The sequence below is a fragment of the Pogona vitticeps genome, chromosome 2 (assembly GCF_051106095.1).
Source record: "Pogona vitticeps strain Pit_001003342236 chromosome 2, PviZW2.1, whole genome shotgun sequence".
NCBI lineage: Eukaryota > Metazoa > Chordata > Lepidosauria > Squamata > Agamidae > Pogona > Pogona vitticeps.
In genome coordinates, this window is record NC_135784.1 from 176,575,759 (window position 1) to 176,597,961 (window position 22,203).

The 22,203-nt window shown below is 42.2% G+C and overlaps 1 protein-coding gene across 2 annotated transcripts in view; it reads left to right on the forward strand.

The window, feature by feature from the left end:
• The window catches only part of KCND1 (potassium voltage-gated channel subfamily D member 1), a 72,550-nt gene that overhangs the window by 33,192 nt on the left and 17,155 nt on the right, over positions 1-22,203 (forward strand). For both annotated transcript variants that reach the window (XM_072991354.2, XM_072991355.2), the window contains exons 3-5: positions 19,193-19,355; positions 19,498-19,581; positions 20,538-20,633. In XM_072991354.2, the coding sequence (XP_072847455.1) occupies positions 19,193-19,355; positions 19,498-19,581; positions 20,538-20,633 (343 nt within the window). The remainder of the gene's footprint in view (positions 1-19,192; positions 19,356-19,497; positions 19,582-20,537; positions 20,634-22,203) is intronic.

Consider the following 22,203-nt stretch of genomic DNA (forward strand, 5'->3'; position numbering starts at 1 on the left):
TGATTCTGAGGGGAAGAAACACAACTGCAAGCCAGTTGAACACAACAGCAAAAAGTCCTGTGGCACCTCAAGAAAACAAATTAGTTTTATGATGGCATAAGATTTGGTGGACACTTCCCACCTGCTGTAGTCACCAGTGTCTCAAGAGTTGATGGTACAGTTGAATTTAGTTTGTTTTCTTGAAGGTACCACAAGACCTCTCCAAAATTTCAGAGATGATTGTCAACATGAGGTGGTTCCCAATATATTGTTACTGGTGCTGCTGGTGCTCTTCTTCTTCTTGACTGACTTTGTAGGAACATATTTTGACCATGCTCAAGATTCCAGTGTGGTGTAGTGGACAGAGTGATGGACTAGAACTCTGGAGAACAGGGTTTGAATCCCCGCTCAGCCATGGAAGCTCACTGGGGGAGTGGAATTGGTAAAACCACTCTTTAAATATCTCACTTATGTTGAAAGTTCTGTTAGGATCTCTATGTATCAGTTCCAATGTGACAAAATAGAACACACACAAGATTTCAGGATTGCAGTATTTGGATGTAGGCGAGCATTTCCTATAGAACAGTAGATTAATGATCCTGGTGTTTCCCTCATGTTCATCCACCTTGTCTACTTGTGGCTTAGCTTGCCTGTTCAAGTTGTCTGGAGCTGTGGGCTTGAAAGTATTTTTGTGTCCATGCTAGCTAGTAAATTCTGGAAATTGTAGTCTAATAAAAGAACTTCTCCAAGCTTGTTGTGTGTGGTGGTAGGAACATATTGATGAAAGGTGTTGGTTTGATAACTGTTCTTTAAAATTCTGTGGTTCTCAAATGACAACGATGTTATTTTACTCCTTCTTCAGAACAACAACAATTGCAGGCTTCACCCATTGGAGAGAGGTGCAAAACAGGGGCTCAGGCAATATAGTATGGTGGATCAAAGGGGCAAGGCCAGTTATTCATTGTAATGTGTGACTGGGATAACCTGTGGACTGTACAAGTATGAATATATATTGAAGTAAGCAGATAAGCTGAATTCTTGAAAAGACCTACAGTTGGTTAGCTGATAGGCACGAAGACTATGGCCTGGTAGTAAACCGGAGTGGGCAACGTGGCTTTCCAGATGTTGTTGGAAAGCCAGCTCCAATCAACATGAGTAATAGTTGGAGATGGTAAGAGGTTTAGTTCAACATCGGGGGAACCACAGAGTCCCCGTCCTTGTGCTAAATTCTTGACTCTTCATCTCCTCTCATCTGTAAGGAAGGAGGCTAAGGGTTATTTATACAAGATTTCACCATTAGAGAGGTAGCCAGAACCAAGGAAAACTTCATTGCCACCCAATGGGATGATGTGATGGTCCACAGTCCATAGATTTGCACCCCAATGCACTATATGAAGGCTAAGTATTAGCACTGCCGTTGTAGTGGTTAAACTGTTGGACTGGAACAAGGAGTATCTAGTTTCTGGTCTCTACTGAGCCACTGGGTGACCTTTGGCTTAATTTACCACACAGGGAGGTTGTGAAGATAAACACAGGGAGAAAAAAAAGGCATCTGTACTGCCATGAGCTCACTGGAGAATAAATATTACACTTCAGAGCTGCAATTTTCTAACCAACTCATCCAAAAGTGAATGAATTTAGTTTTGCCAGCTAAGGCTTTAGTGCTAAATTTTGAAGTGAGGGGCTTAGCTTGCCAGACCTGCTAGTCACACCCCCCGAGCAGAGTCCAAAAACACAGATAGCGGTTTTAATCCATATTACCAAATCCATTCTAGCAGTTTCAGTCACTACCAGCAAGGAAAAGCATTTTGTAAAAGTGAAGGGTCTTAACTATCTGTTCAGCACCAAGCTGCTTCAAAATATTTGCTATAATGACAGGGATGGCCACTCACAGGAATATATAGTTGCTGAGAAAATCCATTTCCCCTCAGCTTCTGTGAGGATTTATAGCTACATTCGGAGGGAAAAGGGAAGTCTCAGGAGGATGTGACAGATGGGAAAGGATGCCATTGCCTCTGCTAATTTAAAAAGCTCCAGCACTTTGGCTCTCCAAGCCCTGACTCCATTAGATCGCTGCTGCCAACTGATCAAAAGAAAAGACACCCTGGTCTGTTCTCGTGCTTTGAATGGTGGCTGGATGCACAGGAATCAGCAGCAGGTGCAGTCTTCATTTGGGCCACAGAGGTAAACAGAGGCTGTATGGAAAAAGTTGGCAACACTTACTTTCACAGCAAAGAAGTGCCGCTGTGTGGCATGGTTACTCCAGAGGGGCTCTTCCTGCTTCCCAAGCAGGCCTTGAGTATCTTTAATCAAAACTGGGCTCATTTCTTGAGAGGCCTCTTTACCCTTTGGTTGAATGGCTTTGCCAGTTCTCTTTCTCTCATGAGCATTTGATTTATCCCTGCTCCCATTAAATTAGTAATGTCATTTCTGAACGTATTTTATTACATAATAGCAGATCACTTTAGTTAGATTAATGATGTTGCTCTATAAGCTATTTAGCTTCCTGCAATCTTCCAGCACCAGTCGCTGTCCCAGGAGACAATGCCATGCTCACCAAAGAACAAAAAAGGACTTGACAGCTTAGTCTGGATCAGTCCTCATTCAGGTTCCTGAGGTCAGAGCTAGATATGACAGTGCAGGGTTAGGCCTTCGCATGAGGGTCAAGCCAAGTGGGTGCTGGGGTGATGAGCTGTTAGCAGGCAAGGGTGATGAATACTTCCTCTTGGGTGGAGGACAAGCCTTCCTCCACCTCAAAAACAAATAAACAGACAAACAAAAAACCCTTAGCAAAAGCAGACATTTATTTATTTATTTATTTATTTATTTATTTATTTATTTATTTATTTATTTATTTATTTATTTATTTATTTATTTATTTATACCCTGTCTTTCCCTTAAAGGGCCCAATTATGGCTTACATAATTAAAGACAACATTTAAAAGCTAAAAACCTTAAGTATACACATGTTAAAAAAGAATGGAACAAGTACAGTATATTAAAAATGGTAAATGAAATTAATACTAAAAACACATTTAAAAGAAGAACACAGCAATCCATTAAAAAAAACAACAACCCTTCTCACCAGTCACTAAGGTAAAGCCTGCCCAAAGAGAAAGGTCTTCACCTGTTTACGGAAGGACAGCAAAGATGGGGCCAGCCTGGCTTCCCACGGGAGGGAATTCCAGAGTCTGGGAGCAACAACAGAGAAGGTCCTCTCCCACGTCCCCACCAAGCGCACCTGTGAGGGTGACGGACCGAGAGAAAGGCCTCCCCTGATGATCTTAATGCCGGCTCATAAACGGAGAGGCAGTCTTTCAGATAGCTTCAACTCAAGCTTCTTTAGGACTTTATAGAATTCAGTGGAAATAACCAAGAACACAGATATTATGGACTGTGTCAAGGATGGGCAAAGGATAGCCCTTCAGGATGACATTGGGCTGCAGATTCTATCATCCCTAGCCAGCACCACCAATGGTAAGAATCCTGAGAGTTGTAGTTCAACAGAAACTTTCTGTTGCCACTGAAGTGAATAAATAGTCCCAACTCAAATTCCATTGATTGCAATAGGCTTACTTTAGGTTTAGCACCATATTATAGTCATTATTGATATACAGTACCTGGTATTTATATACACATATACCTGCCCTACCTTTCCTCCAGAAAGCTCAAAGCAACATATAGGACTCCCTTTTCATCCATGTCACCTTCACAACAAACCAGTGAAGTAGGTTGGGTTTTGACAGAGAGAGAGAGAGAGAGAGAGAGAGAGAGAGAGAGAAAATGACTAGCCTGAGGTCACTGTTTTATAGCCAGTCCTGGCCCTATACTCTAACTTCTCCACTTGCTCTCTAGCTTTCATTGCACTTTCATGCAGTCACATCACAAGAATTGGCTCATGTACATAGTGATGGTCAACTTTGTTTCAGACCATTGCTCCTTCTAGTCAAGTATCCTGTCTTAGGACAGTGAACGCAAACAGAGAATGTCTAGACATTCAGGAGGAAGAAATGATGGTGGCAAGACAGATTAGGCCTCAAAAAGAAAGTGGCATATCTGGCTTTTATATTTAGCAACCACCCGTACACCTCTCTTCCTCGTTTTCTAAATCTTCGCAATAAGCCCTTTGTGCTACAGACCATCACAGCATTCTGTGGGAATGGGTTCCACAGACAGAGAATATGTTACTAAAGAACCAGTGCCTCTTGTTTACCCTGATCAAGTTCCACAGTCAGAATAAACAGTACTTCACTTCAGGGATCCATAGCTGGACCAGAGAGAAGGCAACCCTTGGGACATGAGTGGCAGGCTTGGTGGAAGGTCTCTCACCATCAAGGCAGAAAGAGTTGCCCTGCCTTTCTGCCCCCAGCAACACATGTGGGGAGAAGGAGGGAGGAGGAAGAAAAGGAAGGGAGAGTCAGACCCTCAGTTTGCCAAATAGCCTCTATGGCATGGTCACTTTTCTGCTAGCTTCACAACATGACTGCTTCTTGGTTGGCTATTTGAATAATGCCTGGCTGTGGCATTATTCAAATGCTGTGGCATCCATATCTTTGGCTACTCTTCCAGTCCAATGCCCTGGATTGGAAGACCCCCTCAGAGTCAGATACTATTCCAATAGCCAGCTAAGAGACAGCCATGTCATGGAGCAGCCATTTTAGGGAAGTGGTGGCGGGTCTTCTGTTGCCCCCACAGCTCTGTCCTACCCCTGACTCATGGCTGGCCTGGCCCTGCAGAACAGAGCCATCAAACTGGGTAATAAGAGGAAGCAGTAGCTCCCTGCATTGAGAGAACTACATTGTGCCTCTGCTGCCAGGGAGCTCTTATAGAAGAGTCATCTTCCAGTGGGATTTAAAAAAGAGAGAAAGTCACGTTTCAAACTGATCACTAGCAGACTTGAATATGGAGGGATTGTGACGACTTAGTGATTTCAGCTGTAGGTCTGTTAAGAGCTGAAGTCACAAACCTCTGGGCCCAAAAATGTAAATCTGTCAGTTTCTTCTACATTAGGATTTTTTAAAATCCCAAATTTCTTTCTGTCCCATTTGAAGACATTTGTGAATTTTGGCAGATTCTTGTTTTAAAATGACATGGAGCCAAAAGAAAAGGAGAGAGAAAAAAAGAAATCTCACTGATCCCTACCTTGTGCTGGATGGATGACTCACCTCAAGGTGCAGATCTGAATTGTCTTGGTTGTGCGCTGCCTAAGGGAGAGAACAGGGAGCTTTCCTCGGTTCTGCAGAAGCCTTTGGTGTTACCACAAACTCTCATATACAGTATGCAATCCAGAAATTGTCCAGGGATTCCCTGAGGATAATCTCTGTGAGGTTATCTCTCTCTCTCTCTCTCTCTCTCTCTCTCTCTCTCTCTCTCTGTGTGTGTGTGTGTGTGTTTACATGTGTAGATGCTTGTATGTCCTCATGTGTCCCCTTCCATTTTCCTGAAACAACTTTGGAAGGTTACCTTTTTAGGACTACAATTCCCATAAAAGAGGATTCTGGGAACTCTGGCCTGAAAAAGCAATTTTTCCAAAATCTGCCTGGTGAAGGAGTGATTTCTCCTCTTCTTTATCAGGAATTCAAACTCACCTTTGGAGTGTAAGATTTTCTCACTCTCATAACTATGAGAAAACACACGTGTTGTCTACGGCTGCCCTCTGCACCACCCAGCCACCCAGGTTAGATCCTCCTCTGACAGTTCCTGGCATTGGTCTGTCTGTGGTTATCCCTGTCTAATCTTTTTTTTACCTAAAATAATATCAGCACCAGTGTTCAAAAGAGATGGAGCTCGACTTCCATATGCTTTGAGTGTTAATAGATTTTAAGGGATGGGTGTGATAATCAAATATGACTGCCAGGATGGCTCAGAGAGTTTTAGTCTAGCATCTGGATAGCCATGGGTTCCCCCACCCTTGTGATGGGATGTCTCCAGGATCAGAGGAAATGGAAAAGGGACTCATGTGCTCACATTCAGTGTGTGCAAGTCCACGTGCTTTCCATTGAGGGGTCTGGCCCCTGTGGGAAGCAGGATGCCGGTCTAGATAGACATTTAGTCTGATCTAACCCTATATGCCAGAGCATCCAGGAAAGAGCTTGCACAACATTAAATGGAATCTATTGGGGAGCAACTGTGTGGGCTGTGGATCAATGAAATGCATTTAGAGGTTCACTGCAGGCTTTCACTAATTCAAAAATAAAATAGAAATGATTTAATTGACAAGTATTTTGAACACAAAGTCTTACTGCAGTTATTTGAATCCATAATGTGTCTTTCAGAAATATAAAACGCTTTGGCTCAATAATGGCTTTTGCTCCTGCTGTAATGACTTGCACGATTCGGTTCGCTCATTAAGTGTAGGTTTTCTGAATTTACAGCCAAAGCAAGAACAAAATGAACCAAGAAAAGTGAGGCATTCCAAGCTGTTACTATGGTCATCTCTTGGTGTCCAATGGCTAATTCATATGTGCATTGTGTGATGTGGAAGTAATTTCCATGAAACTGCTTTCCACTTAATTTTTTCATCAGTAGAACAGAAAATATTAAGGACTGTAATCTCACAGTAAAGTAATTTGCAAGAGAGAGAGAGAGAGAGAGAGAGAAATGCCTTTGTTTTATTATGGTGAAAATAGCCAAAAACTGAGGAAATAGATTTGCTTCAGATAGAAATGTTTTTGCATTTTTTTACTTGGATGCTTTGATGTCTGTGTGCTATTTTGTCCCTTTCATACCAGAACCTACTCAAGATCTCAGTACTAGTTAAGGTATAATCCATGGCGGGAAGTGGATTTGTTCAAGGACTGGGCTGCCCTTTAAGACACAAACTGTCCTAGGGAGGGTGGCACAAAACAGTCCCACTCATACCTTCCATCATCCAGCCCTTCCTGTGCCTGGATGTCATTTCTCCCCTCATTATAGAGGGATAACTAGAACTCCTTACCACTTTCTGCACAGAAAATGCCCTGCTATCTCTGGTCTGAGACTGGAAACAACTGGGGCAATTCTCTTCATGCCCAATAGGGCACATGAATGTGTTGGGCTGGGCTGGGGAGATTCCACCTGGAATCCCTACCATGAGATTCTTCCAGCTGCAGCATTTTTTCTCAATGGGATGGGGATATGTGGTGAGGAGTAGAGTTCTACAGAGGGTCTACTGGACAAAGAACCATTTCCCCTGGTGTAATCTATACCAGCTTCTCCCCACCTGGTGACTGATTTGAACGACACGTCTCAGCAACCCTCTGACTGATTTGAACTACATATCTCATCATTTTCAGCCAGCAGGCCATGGAGCATGCTATTTCCTTCTGTGGCATAAGGAAGTGGCTTGCTTGATCAAACCAGGAATGCAGGAAGCCCAGGGACCAGTAAACGGCAAAGTATCCCTAGAAATTAACTAGTCACCAGTAGTTCAGTGCTGTGACTCCAGAAAATGTGGGGAAATCACATTTTCAAATCGAGTCTTCATAAGCAAAAGAAGAAGACACCCAAAATGATCCTACAGGGTGGGAGGTGGGGGTTCATCACGATCTGTTGTTGTTCAATGTTTTCTGTGAAAGACTTGGATGAAGGATCAGGGAACAGCCTTATCAAATGCAGAGCCATTGCAAAGCTGGCATTGATTGCATTACATTTTGGAGGTCAGGATTAGAATCCAGAATGAGTTTGGGTGGATTGACGAGTCAGCCTTGTCATCAAGAAGATGAAATTCAGGGCAAGATTAAAATAAAGTGCTGTGTGGAAAGCCAAGCCAAAGACATGCTGAGGGCAGGTTGCGAGGAGGAGGAGGAGAAACCCTGTCTGTCGAAAAGGAAATCGACCACGTGTTTTGTTTTTTGCAAACACAGGAAGTGCTGAAGCTCAAGGCCATCTGGTTGCTGTACTCTTGGACTCCAAAGCCCTGGCTGTGAATCTGTAGGAGTCCATGCAGTGCAGTCCTTAGAGTGTCAGGCTAAAATATAGGTGATCTGGGTTCAAATCCCTGCTCGCCCATTGAATGACTTTGAGCCAGTCATTCATTCTCTCCACTTAACCTATTTCACGAGGTTGTTTTGGAGATAAAATGCAGAGGAAGGAAGAACCATATTTCTTGCCCTGGGCCTCTTGAAGGAAGGAGACATAAAAGACACAGAACCCCAGTCAAACTGATTTTAGTAATGTGCAACCCATTAAAAGCAATGGGAATAACAGCTACTAATTCATCTGACTGATTTCTGTGGAATATATTGGACCCTTATAGATTTGTCTATGATTGCACTTTATTTTATACTATGTTTATATTCTGGCTTTCTTTCCATGAGCTAAGACAGCACACATGGCTCTCCTCCTTCCCATTTTATTTATACCACTCTGTAAGGTAGGTCAGACTGAGGGAGAATGACAGGTCCAAGGCCAGCTAGTGAGTTTCAGGGCTCAGTTGGGACTAGGATCAGGCTTTTCAGCCCTCAGTCCAACAGACTTAATGCTTATGCTAGGAAACTAGATGCCAGAGAGAAAAGTGCTGATCATGTTTATCCATGATGTCTCATTTTTCTAAGTATTGGTTTCATTGTTGTTATTGTTGAATGGAGGTCCATTTTGGGATATGAGCCTCCTATTTAATTCCCAAATTGCTACAGTCCAGGTTTCCAACATAATCTTAAGAAGTCATTCTTAGAGAGCTAGTTCTTAATTATTAATAACTTCTAGGCTGGGCCCTTTCTGTATATTGCAGTGAATGAGCTCTGAGGTCCAAGGCCCATTCTTTTACCCCTGTTACTATCTGAAAGGTGCATCAGCTCCTCCAAACAAAAATGGAACTAGATGGTCATTTTTGGTTAAAAATGACTAGATGGTCATTTTTGGTTAAAAATTACACTTATTGGTTAAAGAAAGCACAAGTCCCCCCCTCCCCCAACCCAAGATTATGGAGAACATATACATTTTATTAGAGGAGAATCATGGCACCTAGATGTATATTTCTCCAATTTGGATGTGTAGTGGGAGAATTATGTACACATATTTTTTCCTGCTAATCACTGTGAAAGTGGGATACAGGACTCCCAGTATTGTTGCATGATACACCACTGTTGTCTGAAGCCTGTAAATCATACTTTTTTTTTTACCATGCTCAGCCATCTCTCCCTTTCCCCATCAAATCTGTCCCTCCAAACCCATCTCACCCATGTAGCCTCCATGTAAACTTCTGTCTTTTGTGGGAATTGTAGTTCAAAACACCTGGAGGGCCAGTGGTCCCTGACCTTCGCTCTATGGGAGGAGTACATCTGTATCCATCTAGGCCATGCTGGATGTCAGGTGAGCATCTTTACCTAGTTAGGTTGAACATAATTTAAAGAAGGATGTAAATGAACCAAAGATCAGAGGAAAGCCATGGAGATGTTAAAGGATTTAGCAAGCGGGACTCGAGGGGCAAAGGATGAAAGAATAGTTCTCATTTAGCACAAATACATACAAGCTAAGAGAAAAACTCTCTAATTGTTTTCCAGAGTACAAGAGGCAAGAACTAGGGCTGATCATATAGGACCATGGCCTATGCTCTTCATCATGTACAGTGATGGACAACTCTTCCTGAGGGCAGAGAAGGTTTAATTACATTAACATTTTTATTTATTTATTTATTTATTTGATTTATATCCCGCCCATCTGGTATATTATACCACTCTGGACTCGTGTGAACCAGAGCTTTGCTAGGATTGTACCTCAGAATTTGTTCTCTGTGCCAGGACTCAAACTGGAACAATTAAAGTCATAATAAAGATAAGAATGATTCTGACCACTGTCAGTCAGGACTTCTGAATGGAACAAAGAATGAAGGACATAGGCAGTGAAATGCCTATTCCGGCCAGTCTCAAGTTGCCCCATGATGACTTATCTGCTCTATCTAGCACTAGCAACCATGTTTGTCTGTGAAAGAAGGGGAGGAAAAGGGGAGGAAATATCTGAGCAATGTGTGGTGTATACGAGTAGTTACAGGTTTGTCCCCTGGCATCTTAGGTTGGCGGCAGCAGGAAAGCAGCTTCCCTGAAACTCTGGAGAACTGCTATCGTTTTAATAATGTTTAAAATGCCAATCAAAAAGACATTCATTCATTTCTAAAAATACAAAGCCGTACCATACATTACAGCATCCAACATGGCTACAAATTTGACTGTTTGTAAAAAGCATTAAAAAGAGCTCTCCAATATTGTATCAAGCCAATTCAAAATGTTGTTTATTCAGATTTTTCCAATATTGAGTATAATCTGCTCATGGCTAGGAACAATAAGATCAAATCCTTATGAAGAGTTAATAGTTGGCCCCCACGAAGATGAATGCTGCGGTCATTTGTGTGTAAACTGAAGTCAGGAAATGCACACCCAATCAGATGTTGGACTACAACTCCCATCATTTCTCAACAATAGCTAAGCTGGTTAAGGGTGATGGGAGCTGCAGTGCAACAATATCTGATATGCCACAGGACTAAGGCAAAAACTAGCAGGAGTTCTTCAGACTTCCAGGCAAGGCACTTTCCCAGTCCTGAGACAGAAGGTCTGATGGGCTGTGAGGCAGCGACCTGTGTTCCAGTGGTTCCTGTGCGTCCATGGAGAAAAGACTGAGGAACTGAGTAGAATCAAGGTGAAACAGCTGTAGCCAGTGACTACCTATTAGACCCATTTCATTCTGGCTTCAAACCTGGCCTGATTCAGACTGGGACAGTTTTGGTCACCTTGCTGTACGATCTGCAACAGGAACTGGACAAGAAGAATGTGTCCCTGTTGTTTCTCCTGGTTCTCTCGATGGCTTTCAGTATCTTCTCAGTCTTTCTCCCTGGGACATGTCTTGGAGGCACTGCTCTACAGAAACTCCAGTCCTTCTTGGAAGGATGAGCTCAGTCAATGATGCTGGGGAGCTGTTACTTGACACCCTTGCTACAGTATTAGCCTGTGGGGTCTATTAGGGTTCTGTTTGTCACATGTGTGAAGCCACTGGGAGAGGCTGTTTGGAGTCTGGGGATTCAGTGCAAGAAATATGCGGATGACAACCAACTCTTGTGTTTTCCATCCAATTCTGGGAAAGTTATTGCAGATCTAAACCAGTGGCTGCTGTCAGTAATGGACTGGATGAATGCACTGAAGCTTAATCCAGGCAACACAGATGCACACCTGGTCAGTCAAGGAGGGTCCAATCTGTATTAGATAGAGTTTTACTCCTCCTGAAAACTCAGGTTTACAGCTTGGGCATGCTTCTTTTTTTTAATTTATTTTTTATTTTTAACAACTAGGAATAAGGTAGGGAGTACAAAAGGGGATATGGGGGGAAAAAGAGGGGGAAGGAGAATACATAATGTACTGTCACCCATGTTGCGATATCAAGTCGGCTTTTCGCCTTTCTACAATTTGATTGCCCTCCAGGTTTCAACTTACAGTTACATCTTAGTTTAATTCCATGTTATTCAAGGACTATCTGGTGACTCAAGCCATTTATATAATAAATCCCATTGTTCAGTTCACTTTTGTACTGGACAGTCTTTCAACACTTCTGATAGGATATCTATTTCTGCCGCTTCCTGTATCTTCTCAATGAGTTCTTCTTGTTTCGGTATCTCCAATTTCTTCCAATTCTTAGCATGAAGAATTCTGGCTTCAGTGATTATATATATAACTAGGTAGTTCTTTGTCTTATCTGGTATAATGCTCAGTAAAAAACATTTCTGGGGTTAGTGGAACATTACAAAGCAGTATTTTTTGTAACAGAGTATGTACTGCTATCCGATGCTGTTTTGCTACTCTACAAGTCCACCACATATGGTAAAAGCTTCCCTCTTGTGCTTCACACTTCCAACAAACATTTAACACCTCTGTATAAATATTTGACAATTTTTTTCAGAGTCATATGCCACCTATAAAACATTTTATATATGTTCTCCTTGAAATTTACCAATTTTGTGAGCTTTATGTTATTTTTCCATATTTGCAGCCATTGATCAATATCAATATGTCCTATATTTTGTGCCCACCTAATCATACATTCTTTTACCATCTCATCTTGCATTTTAATTTCAAGTAAATAATCATACATTTTCTTAAATACTTTATCATTTGAGCCCAGCAGAAGTTTATTGAATATTGTTTGTTCTGTGTAGAGGCCCTCTATTTTGTCTTTTCTATACCTAGATTCCACTTGTGCTCTGGACCGCCGGTCTAGATACAGTATATGTTTTGTGTTTCTAACTCTTCTTTGGACCCTTAACCCACTTAGCTTGGGCATGCTTCTTGATGCATCTTTGACCCAGGTCTCACTAGTGGTCAGGAGTTAAAACTAGTGTGCCTACTGCAGCATGCCCAATCTGACCATAGTGATACATATCTTAGTTACAGCTTATTTGAATGACTGCAGTGCACTCTCTGTGGGGCTGCCTTTGGAAACTACAGTAGTTAGAAACTGCAGCTCATCCAGAATGCTGCGGCTAGACTTCTGACCCAAACTGGTTACAGGCAGAACAGAAATTCCTTGTTACAAGAGCTTCACTGGCTACTGGTCCTTTACGAGCCTAATTCAAAGTGCCAGTTTTGACATTCATATCTCTAAATGGCCTGGATCTGAAGGACTGTTAACTCCCCAAGTGGAATTCTTTGGTTTTTAAGATCTTCAGGGGAGGCCTTTCTTTCTGTTGCTTGGCTCTCACAAGCATCTTTGGTAAGGTAATGAGGGTTCCCCCCCCCCATGTTGGCTCTCCAGCCATGGCAACATATTTCTACAGGTGACCCGGCTGGTTCCCTCCTTGCTGTCCTTCTGGAAGCAGACAAATGCCTTTCTTTTAGATCTTTTCTTTCAGTAAGTTATTGACTGTTAGTAAAGGTAAAGGTTCCCCTTGACATTTAGTCCAGTTGTGTCCGACTCTAGGGCGCAGTGCTCATCCCCGTCTCCAAGCCGTAGAGCCAGCGTTTGTCCGTAGACAGTTTCTGTGGTCATGTAGTCAGCGTGACTAGACATGGACCACCATTACCTTCCCACCATGGCGGTACTTATTTATCTACTTGCATTTTTACATCTTTTCGAACTGCTAGGTTGGCAGGAGCTGGGACAAGCAACAGGAACTTACTCCATGGCGTGGCTTCAATCTTACAACTGCTGGTCTTCTGACCTTGCGGCACAGAGGCTTCTGTGGTTTAACCCACAGCGCCACCACGTCCCTAATTGATTGTTAAGGAAAGGGTTCTAATGGTGGTGATGTACTTTTAAGCCTTTAAAACATGCTTTTAAATTTAGATGGATTTTATTCAGTACTTTTAATTTGTAATATTTTTTTTTAATATTGCAGTTCATTATATATTCACCCCTTTTCATATTTGTTTTTAAGTACTTATTAAGCTTCCTTGGGTCCCATTTTTGGAAGAGGGGTATGCATATTTATGGTTTTGGACTACAGCTCCCAAAATCCAGAATCTCCAGTGGCCAGGTTGATTAAGCCATCCTTGGGATTGTAGTCCAAAAAATATATAAAATATGATATAAAGAGATGTTGTGAGATGTTTTGTTCTTGGCTACACAAGAAGGTGCTGGTGGGATTATGGGAGCAGTAGTCCAAAAAATAACTTTTCCAAGTTCTGTGCTATGGAGCTCGGAGAAGAGCTTGGCACAATTTCCAGCAGGATTGCAGGGCACATATTTGTATTTTCCGTGTAGCTTCCCATTCAAACTGCTTACTAGTGGCAACCAGAGAAAGAATCTGATTCCTAATCAGGTTCTGCATCCCCAGCTCACCCCAGTCAAGAAAACGGGGAGTATTTTGAATGGGGGAAAGCATATTTAGATGGCTTTTATAGGAAGATTAAATAAATTTATACAAGACATATTTTCGCATCACTGTTAGCAAAAAAAAACCCTTCAAGTTCAGAGGCAGTCTTATCTGTGAGTACAAATTCTGAAGACAAAGGAGGTGTTGGGCTGTTGCTTCTACTGATCAAAAGGAACAGTGGCAAAGACTGGAATAAAATGTGCTGGTTGGAGCATTCTGGAAGTCATAGCCCACAGAGTAACTTTCTCATGCTTTGGGTAAGATATATCTTTGATCTAACCTAGAAAGACAATACTTTAAACACACAGGCACTCTTCATTCCTTATGCAATGTGTATTCTGTATTTGATTTGTCTGTGCTCAACAGGGCCAGCCCAGGACATTTTTGCTGACTGAGGCAAAGGATAAGATGGTACCTCCTTCCACCATTTCATGGATAGATGTTGACTAGACTGGCAGCTGGATGGTACCTCAACTTCAACAACAGGATCGGTCCTTCAGTACTCCTGTGGGCACCACATCAGTTGAAGAGGGTGAAGGAAAGGATGTAGGCTCACACAGGATTGCCTTTCTAGCAAGGGGAAAGCTAGGGGGCTCAGGAGAAACAGCTGGAGGGTCCTTGTTGTTGCCTTGCTCTGCCTAATGGCAGGGCTCACCCTAGTGCGGAAGTTCAAAATCCCAGGTGAGAAAAGGCACATAGGGACTCAGGGCGGCCAAATGTACTGCCATTTTTTTTCTCCCTCTTCGTTCTCCCATCAGAAGGCAGGCAAGTGGCAAAATACAAAATACAAAAATAACCTGGGGAACCACACAGGATCTCCAGCATTCATTCACTTGTTTGTTTGTTTATTCATTTGCTCATTACAGTCCCTGCTGTGTGTTAATATTCAATTACCGGCTTCTCTTCCTCCCTTTCCCAGCATTCCTCCCATTGATATTCTCCCAAGGGCCCGTCCATCAGAGAGAACCAAGGAGTTATTAAAGCCATAATTCTTGTAGCCTGCTGTTCCCTGACAGGAAGCAGTAGATCCTCAGCCCATGAGTCGACTTACTTGTTGCATGTTGCCTGCTCTTCTGATGCATTTTCGGAATGACAACCTTAGAGTTATTCTAGGGAATGAGGATCAACCAGCGAAGGGGGCAACAAGCCTACACCCAGAACACAGCTGGGAAATGTTATTGATCAGATTGTAACATGCACAATTCCTCAGCCAGCACGGCCACTGTTGCTTGTTATAAAAAGAGTAACTCATATAGTTAAACTAGTGCAGTGCTAACAAAGTAGTTAATCTCACATAATGCTCATAGTTAAACTGGCATAGCATAAATGGCATAACTTTTAGAGGTAAATTACCTTGAGTTAACAAATTGCACTGATAATGTCTATGGTGATTTCTGAACTTGAGACAATTCTCTTCCAAATGTTATGTTCGTAGTGTTACACCAGTATAACCATGCAAAGATATTTTGGCCATTGTTTTAAAAATACACTTAAAAACAGCAAAAATGGCTCCGGATTCTCCCCTCCTGCCCCAAATAATCTTAGTCTTAGAACTGCAGAACTGAAAGAGATTTTCTGGATCATCAAGTCCAGCCCCTATGAAGGAGGCCCAATGGGGAATCAAACTCCTAACCTCTGGCTCCATAGCCAGATACCTAAACCACTGAGCTAAATGACCTCTGCCCAAGAGATAGGATTCACAAGCATATATTACGCATTACACTAAAGAAGAAGAAGAAATAATGACATTACCAATAGTCATTTTATTTTGCAGAAGGAACTTTACTATGTCTCTGTTACTCCAGTATTTCTAGATAATGTTGTACCTTGTAGCACAGGACTTCCCAGTGCTTTCAGCATCAGGTGAAAGCATTTTGAAGTCTAAGGCAAAGCAAAAAAAATTCAGCCTCTCCCCATTCCATGGACAGAAGCCCATCAGGCTGGCACTTGAGTCTGGGTGCACTGCTGATGAAACAGTGTCACTCCTCACTTTTGAGGGCAGTGGACGTGGAAGGGGCTGTGTTGTATACTGAAATCTCTGTTCTCCAGGACAGAGGAGTTTCAAGGGAAATCGGAAAGAATGGCTGGGAGTTGCCATTCCTCCCCCGCTCTCCAGCATCTATTGATTGAGTTGGTTGTGTCACTCTGCCTAATAGTAGGGCTGGCCTTGTACATTATGGCGCATTCACAGGTAGGAAAAAAAGAGGTGTAGCACCTGGAAGTCAAGGGTTGGCAGAGAATGAAGGTAGTGGCCTGAAATTTTAAAAGAGTAGTGATGATCTGAAATTTGTTTGACCCCTTTTTGAAAACTGTTTTCCTTAGGAATCAATAGTCTTGGCCTTACAGACCAGAGACTGTTCCCTGAGCGAACTATTTTAACTGATGTACCAGAACAGAAAGTTGCACAAAGACCTTTTGTCCTTGAAGAGGATCATTTTCAAAATTAGTTGAGCATTCTTCAAATAAAAATTTAATTGCTATTTTCAAGCACCAAGCTCCGGCTTTGATTCTTTCTTTGTTCTTTCTTGGGCGGGTTGAGCAGCCGAGGGAAATTCATAGAGTTAGTAAAATAATATCCTTATTAGGACTAAGCAGTGCTCATAATACAGTATGCCATTTCTGAAGAGGGCAAAGTTGCAAGGACACCCTTTTGGACAGGCTGCTCAAGGAAATGTAATCCACACCACCATAAATTGCACTGTGAACTCTTCCTGCTCTTGCAGAGTTATTATTTCGACTGTCCTTGTGAAATTTGTTATTACGGGTCAACACCAGTTACCTGATTTCACCCTTCCATGCAGTATATTTTCTACAAAGTCTACATTACCTGTGAGTTTCCATGACCTAACCTGCCGAGTCTCAGTCTGACATTCTGCCTAAATTCTCCACACTGACTGTCAGCTGAAACAATTGAAAGTTCACCATCCCTGATACAGCTGGAAAAAGGTGTGGGAAAAGTTTTTTTGGGGGGGTGGGTGGGCATGACTTCCAGAATTCACTACCAAGATAATGGCCATGCTGCTGGGGTGGTGGTTATAGTTCCGGGACTTGCAGCTCAAAAAGGTTGATCTTCCCAGCTCTGCCCAAAAACTGCTGCAGAGTTTTGAATTTCTAGTTTAAAATTCTCCTTTTGATACCTAGCAGAAGTACAGAGACTCACAAAAAGAGAATAGCTTCAAGCTCCTCAGATAGCCCGTCCCTTTCTTATTAACTGGCATAGTCTCAACAACTCACCCTGAGACATTAATAGGAGAAAGAAGGAAAAGGTTTCATTACTTAAAGCCAGGAACAGATAACAGCAAACAAACAAAACAATCAACCTGCTAATGGACTTCCGACAGACAAAAGAGAGGCAAGGAGAATTCTCACCAGAGAGTCAAGGGGTCTCTTTGAATTCCAAGGCAGGAAGGAACAATTGGTTAGTGCTGGAGAGACTGTCACCCCAGCTGAGAAAGGTTCCTCCCGGTCACTCAGCCTACAGTATGCAAGGTTGTAGAAAAGACAACAGAAAGAACCAGGACGTCACATGATTTAATCCTTCCCTAATAGAAGAGATTTAGAAAAATTACTTATTGAACTCGCAGAAACCCTCTGTCGCCCCGGTAAGCATAGTAATTCCAGAAGTTATAGTTTAAAAAAAACAACTTGTGCAAACATTGGCTATCCCCCCGCAGCACTCTGAAACAAAATCACAATCCTGTGCCAAGAAGTGCCAATGTTCTGCAACCAAACTAAGTCATGTCTATTCTTTGAAATCTCAGATCTTGCTTTGCAACATTTATTTGGCTCTCACTATCCCTGGGGTGAAAAAGAGCCACCATGAATGCTTGAAACCTCACCTTCAGTACAAGTTGTGTGGATTTATTTTAATTGTCTTTTTAATACCAGGGCTGAGCACTCATGAAAAAGAGACTGAGAGAAAGTTCAGTTCCATGTTAATGTAAAGTTCTATGCTTATGTAATCCTTATGCAACTCAAGAAATACAAAGTGCTGGTTACGTTTGCTACCACCTATTATGGGTTGTCCTCCTGTGTCTTTAATAGCAACCTGCCATGCAGGTTAAGATTTTCACACCGTGAAAAAATAAAGTGATCATGAAATCCTGACTTCTTGTTGTGTCAAACTGCTGTTAAAAATACATGAGGACGGTTCAGTAAAAAAAAACCAGGCTTCCTATCTATTGTTTCACACATCATTACCCATAGTTGCCTCCCTCCATACATAAAGATGATCACGTCTTTGGGTATGTATGACCACATTACTAATTTTGTAACCTTTCTTCCTTTGTTCGTATCAGAGTGTTGCACAATTTAAAATGATGGGTGCATATGAAATACAGTGGTGCCTCGCTTAACGAGCGCACCGTATAACGACGAATCTGCATAGCGATCCCTTTTTCAGGATTGCTAATGCGGAGGCATACTGATCGTTCCAATGGGCAAAACTCGCATAGCGACGATCGGTAAGCGTTTCGCTTACCGTTCCTCGCTTTGCGATGCCCGCGGATCAGCTGTTTGGCAGTTCTAAAATGGCCGCGAAAATGGCTGCCGCTATGGAGGAAACTTCACTGAACTGTAAGTTTAGGGCCCATTGGAACGCATTAAACGATGTTTAATACGTTCCAATGGGTTTTTATGTTCCATTTAGCGATGTTTTCACATAGCGAGGGTTAATCCGGAATGGATTAACCTCACTATGCGAGGCACCACTGTATAGTTACAATGAAAAACAAATTAAAATGTTAAGATAATTAGACTGTTTTTCACCCTTTTGTAATGTGCTCAGTGAAGAGAAGAGTTAAGATACCCAGCACAATCAATAGGATCCTAAAACACGAGACAGAGCCAGCAGGCAGCAGGTATTGTGAAAGGGAAGTTGTCTCTTAAGTATTGGGCAGAATCCTACTGGGATTTTACTTCAGAGTAAATGAAATCATATAAGGTGCAGTGGAAAATTGCAGCCAATTAATTAACTACAATTTGTTGTGCCAATTCACATTATTTCACTTAACTTCATCCTAAAATCCTAAAAGGATCTTGGAAATTTAGTTTCACAACTTAACTTTCAGGACCACGGAGAAGAGCTTGGGGGGATTTCCTGCTTTATGTGGCAAAATAAACCTGCTGGTTTTGGTTACTACAAAAAATTCTTGACATGGTCAAAGTGTTTGTTTGGATGAGTGAGTGCCATTCCTTGTCCCACCTCAGGCAGCAAAATGTCTTGAGAGGGCCCCAAAATGGTTCAAGATGACTGCAACCTGCCCCTCTTTCCGTTATTCCCTGTGGAGCAAGCCTTTTCCTCTATAAACCATCTGCAGCATTGTCTTAGAAAGGTGGTGGGACAGAGGGGGTCAGCCTGCATGTGAATGGGCCATCGTCAGAGATGCCAAGGTAGGGTAAGGCACAAGGCAGCAGCAGTAACTGCCCTATCCCTTCCAGCTACGGTGACATGGTCCCGAGCACCATTGCAGGGAAGATCTTTGGATCCATCTGCTCTCTAAGTGGGGTGCTGGTCATCGCCCTCCCTGTACCTGTCATCGTTTCCAACTTCAGCCGGATCTACCACCAGAACCAGCGGGCAGACAAGCGGCGAGCCCAGCAGGTAACTGGGAAGTGAGTGGGGGGAGGAGAAGGGGAAAGGGGAGGTGCAACAACAGGCAAAATGAGCGAGAGGGGCTTATCAACCCTTCCTTTTAGATACAACTGATTATTTATTTCTCTCTCCCCTTCTCTTGCCCTTGCAGAAGGTTCGTTTGGCCCGGATCCGGCTGGCTAAGAGCGGTACTACCAATGCTTTCCTTCAATACAAGCAGAATGGAGGCCTTGAGGTATGGGCTGTAGTCTAGATTCACCCTGGCAAATACTGTACAATTTCCTGAGTATGCAGCCTATTCAGAATGGTTGCAGTGATTGTTTTTTTAAGCCACTTTGCGCCTTCTTTGAAATGGAAATGAAGGGTAGAAATATGAAAACTCCCTCTCCTTTCCCACTCACCCCTGCCAACACCTATAGCTTTTTTTGCAGAAATTTGAAGAATGCTTGGTTAGATGTTTATTACAAATATTTATATACTGTTCATCAAATATATCATACTGATTGACAAAAAATGTTTTTAAAAGAATCAAAAGAACCATTCAAGAAAAAGAAAGACAAAATACAGTCATCATAAAGCAAAGGATGTAGCAACTAATGTTGGCTTCCCAAAGCCACCATCCTGATAGATTGAGTCAAACTGATAAAAATCCTATTTAGCCTGCCTATGGAAACCGAAGTTAACGGTATAAAGTAAATACCTAACTCACTGTTTCTCAGATACTGTGAAGACTGTTCAGGTTCTAAACAATGTTAGCTTCTAAGACCTCTTCACCAAACCACTTATAGAGGACTGCATGTTTTAATATGCCTGCTAAGAAACCAGCAACATCTGGTAGTTAGAAAAGCAGCACATGATGAAATAAGTTTCTAGGCAATTCCTGGTTCTGGTTTATTACTCTTCTCTACACAGGGAATTTCAAGTGGGAAATAATTCAAACATACAGTTTCCCCATGTGCAGTCAGAACTAATAACATTCTAACAGAATATTCTGAATATGTTGATTGGCTCAGATGCTGGCATACGTACACATGTATTCATTTGCAGACCTGTGCTCTCATACCCCAAAATTACCCTGAAGCAAAGATGCATTGGTTTTAAAGCCATAGTTGCTAATTTAGAAATTGTGTCTGTCTGAGTGAGTGAGATGCGTAATTGAATCCCTCTGCACTTGCCTCCTTTCTTCCATAGGACAGAGACCCAGATGCACATCCCTTAGCTGTGCGCAACCGATCAGCCTTTGAACAGCAGCACCATCACCTGCTGCATTGCTTGGAGAAAACTACGGTGAGTAACTAGACAGGGAGCAATAAAGGCTGGGTCTCCTGCAAAATGAGCAGAATGTTTTGGGCTGAGTCATTGGGGGAGTGTTTAATATATATATAGTGGACGTAGGTTCTGTTTTCTATTCAGTGATGCTCAGATCTCTTTTAACAGCAATTTTGCCCAGAATTAGCAGTGTTATATTTGATGACAACTATTTTTCCATTAAAAGCTGCAGTCTTATGAGTTCTCACTCAAGAGTGAGCCTTGCTCAGTATAATGGCACTTACTTCCATACACAGGATTGTATGGTAAGTGTGTAAAATAACAAGGCATGCAATAACTGTTCTAATAGAGGTTCAGAGGCATTCCCTGGCTTCCACTGAGAACAAGGAAGGTTTCTTCATCAGTCTAGCCATATGAAGGTGGTAGTGGAGGAGGAGGAGAAAGAGGAGAAAGAGGAGCAAGTCACACACTATAGGTTTATCAACCTAGGTAAGGCTCAAGGTGGATGTTGATACATCTTGGGATACAGTAATAGTTTGCTCTCACTATCCTAGCAAAAGAGAGGCTTCAGCAGAAAAACTCGCAGGGAGCTGTCCAAGGTTCTGTTTTCATTTGCTTTCTGTTTTGACTCAGGAGTTAAAAAAACAAGTGAGGGATGAGTGATGAGGTGATCATGTTGCCTAATGACATCAAATTATTTAGGATGGTTAAAACAAAAGAGGAGAGTGAGGAGCTCTGAAAAGATCTCTCCAAAGAAAAGAAAGAGACGTGAAAAAGGGAATTGCAGTTCAGTATAAGGAAATGTAAGACGAAGCACACAGAAGCAAAAAGAAGACCTGAATTTACTTATACACTGATGAGGTGAGCTAACAATGACTGACTTGGGAGGTTATGATAGAAAGCTTGGTGACAATGTTGAATGCTAGATGCAGCTGCTATGAAAAGGACATTTTCCAAGCTGGGGATCATTAGGAGAGAAACTGAAAATAAAACTACAAATAAATCTGTCTTTACAAATAAATCTGTGGTGTGGCCACATTTGGAATGCCAATTCTAGTCACTGGATCTTGAAAAGGCTATCACAATGCTACGTAAGCCACACAAAAGGGCACCCAGAATTATTAAAAGACAAGAGCAAATCTTACATGATTTAAATTTACAAAATAGAGGGAGGGAACCAAGTAAACGAAAGGCAAGTGAGACAGTATGATGATGTATGAAAGTATGCATGGTGAGAAGGTGGTGAATAGTGAGAAATCTTCATTCTCTGTCCCTACCACAATATTAAGACTTGGGGTCATTCAGTAAGCTAGAATAATGGGGAATCAGGACACTCACAACAGAGACAGTGCACAACTAATCTATGGCATTCATTACTAGATGTGGTGGTCACCCTAGCCCTAAATGGCTTTAAAGGAGGGTTAGTTAGATTCATGGTGGATAAGATATTCAGTGGCTACCGCTCATGTAGTACATCCAATATCAGAGATAGTATGCCAGTTTTGGGGTAACATGAGCAAGAAGCTACTAGGGCGCTCCCGTTCTGCTTGTGGATTTCTCATCAACATTTGGTGGACTGCTGTGCAAA